General features: G+C 44.3%; 1 protein-coding gene across 1 annotated transcript; it reads right to left on the reverse strand.

Annotated features, from left to right (window-relative positions):
- Window positions 379-1,379, reverse strand: LOC102180061 (olfactory receptor 51G2). The gene has a single exon (XM_005689826.2). The coding sequence runs from the start codon at window positions 1,355-1,357 to the stop codon at window positions 416-418; it is 942 nt and encodes a 313-aa protein (XP_005689883.1). The 5' UTR covers window positions 1,358-1,379; the 3' UTR covers window positions 379-415.

The raw sequence follows: 2,553 nt of genomic DNA on the forward strand, positions 1-2,553 counted from the left end.
AAGAGGGAGAGAGAAAGAGAGTGAATATCAATGAGTAACATGTCACCTCTTATGACTCAGCCTCAGAAGTCTTATAGCATTGCTACCTCAACAGCCAATCCATTGAGCTGCTGAGTTTGACCTAGTTACAAGGGGAGAAGCTACATACTCCATCCCCTGATGGAGGACTCAGGCATTTCTGGAAGAGAATTGGGGATAGATGTAACCCTGTGGCCTTCTTTGGAAAGTACAAGCCACCATGTCATATTGCCATGTATTTCCTTGATGACACAGTGAGGGTTCCATGACAGCTGTGACTTCTTATTTGTTCAGTAAATAAATAACAATCTATTCCACTTCATGCACATTAGATATTATAAAGAATAGAAGAGTAAGGGTACATTTACAAAAACAGTGCCTCCAAGATTAGACCCAGCTAGAAACAAAAGGCGTGGGTCACACGATCGCGGATCTGTTTGGTCTTCACACTGTAGACGATGGGATTCATCAGAGGAGGGAAGAGAAGATACACAAAGCCCAGAATCACCTGGACCAGATGAGGTGCCTGCTTCCCAAAGCGGTGGATGACTGACAGGCCAATCATGGGAGTGTAGAAAAGGAGCACAGCACAGATGTGGGAAACACAGGTGTTAAGAGCTTTGAGCCTCTCGGCCCTGGATGCAATGGACAGCACAGTGCGCAGGATCAGGGCATAGGAGAAGAGAATGAGCAGTGAGTCTATACCCACTGTAGAAACGATGACAAACATGCCGTAAATGCTGTTGGCTCTGATGTCTGCACAGGCCAACTTCATCACTTCCTGGTGGAGGCAGTAGGAATGTGAGAGGACTGGGGAGCCGCAATATGGGAATCTTTTGAGCATAAAAGGTAAAGGAATAATGAGTGCTACACTGCGACCCAAAGAAGCCAGGCCGATCCTGCCAATGACTGTGTTGGTGAGAATAGAAGCATAGTGCAAGGGGCGGCAAATGGCCACAAAGCGGTCAAAGGCCATAGACAGGAGTACAGAGGACTCCAGGAAGGACAAGCAGTGAATGAAAAAGAGCTGGGCAAAACAGGCATCATGGCCAATGTCTCGTGCCCCAACCCAAAAGATGCCCAGCACTGTAGGGAGGGTGCAAAGAGACAGCCCCAGGTCAGTCAGAGCCAGCATGGACAGGAAGAGGTACATGGGCTCATGGAGCGAGGGCTCTGTTTTAATGATAAAGATGATAGTGCAGTTTCCCAGGATGGAGACTGTGTATACGAAGCACAGTGGGATGGAGATCCAGGTGTGCATGTGCTCCAGGCCAGGAATGCCACTCAGCAGGAAGGTAGAGGACATGCTGCTGCTGTTCTCCAGGGACCTCAATGGCATTGTGTGTGGAGGGAAGGGGAAGGTTGGGGTTCCTTCAAATTGCTGAAATGAACTGAGGAAAAGCTAGTGACTGCACCTGGGAAGATATTTTTTTTTTAAAGAGAAAGGTTAGAATCAAATAGATTTAACTCCTCCAGAGGTCATTTCCTTCTGGTCCCTGGTTTCCTCTCAACATTTTTTTTTTTGTTTTGAAGAGAAAATCTTTTCTTTGAAATTGTTTTGCCTTGCTTCTTCAGGCTAAGAGTTGTGAAACACCTTCACTACAGTGCATATAATTCACCGTAGCAGATATCTAAATTTGTTACACTTAATTTCATTTACATCTTATGAGTAGGTCTTTAAAGAAACACTTCCTCATATGCCTCTTTCCTGCTGGGGCTCTCGCTAATATTTCAACCTTTCTTCCAGCTTCTCTTCTTTTCCTTCTTAGTTCCTTTCCTATTGCATTATCTTTTTTCTTCCTTTCTTCCCTCCCTTCCTCCTTCCTTCCTTTTCTCTTCCCTTCCTTCCCTCTTTTTTCCTGCCTTCTTTCTGTTTTATTTCCAGTTGTGTATAATTGGTAAACTTAGATACCTTCTCACTTTCTCCTTTGATCTTCCTACTTTGGAAGCCTAGCTTGATCCAGAAAACACATAAATGATACTCAGCTCACAGAATTCCAGAGAGAACTGGAGGGTACAGGAATGGCTGTCTGTAAAGTTACTCTTGGCTGCTGGGATAAGAAATCAAAGCTCTGATGCTCAAAATAGTCAGAAACTGCCATTCCTTCTAAGTCTATGAATTCAACTACTGTGAACCTAGGTGGGAGGAGACCCTGGCACACCATCAACCATGGTCATGACCCCAATCACAAAGCAGAGTCCAAGTGCATCCAGAGAACAAGAGGCAACAATGCTAGGGCTTATTCTGTCGATGAGAAGATGAAGACTTAGAAGAGGATATTACTGGGTGGAAACCGTGTGTTAATTTTAGCCTCCCGACTTCCAGGGCATTGATCTTTCCACTACTAATCCCACTACAATGTGAACTCAAAATGGGTGAGGGTTTTGCTTTGTTGACTTCCGTCAAGACAGTGCTTAGAAGGTACCTTAGTACACAGAAAGTGCCCAGCAATTTTTTTTATGAAAGAATAAGAGTTTAATTTTATTTAGCTAGCTGTTACTAACTTCATGCATGTTTTATCTCCTTAAAAAAAT

This window comes from Capra hircus, chromosome 15, assembly GCF_001704415.2.
Source record: "Capra hircus breed San Clemente chromosome 15, ASM170441v1, whole genome shotgun sequence".
Lineage (NCBI taxonomy): Eukaryota > Metazoa > Chordata > Mammalia > Artiodactyla > Bovidae > Capra > Capra hircus.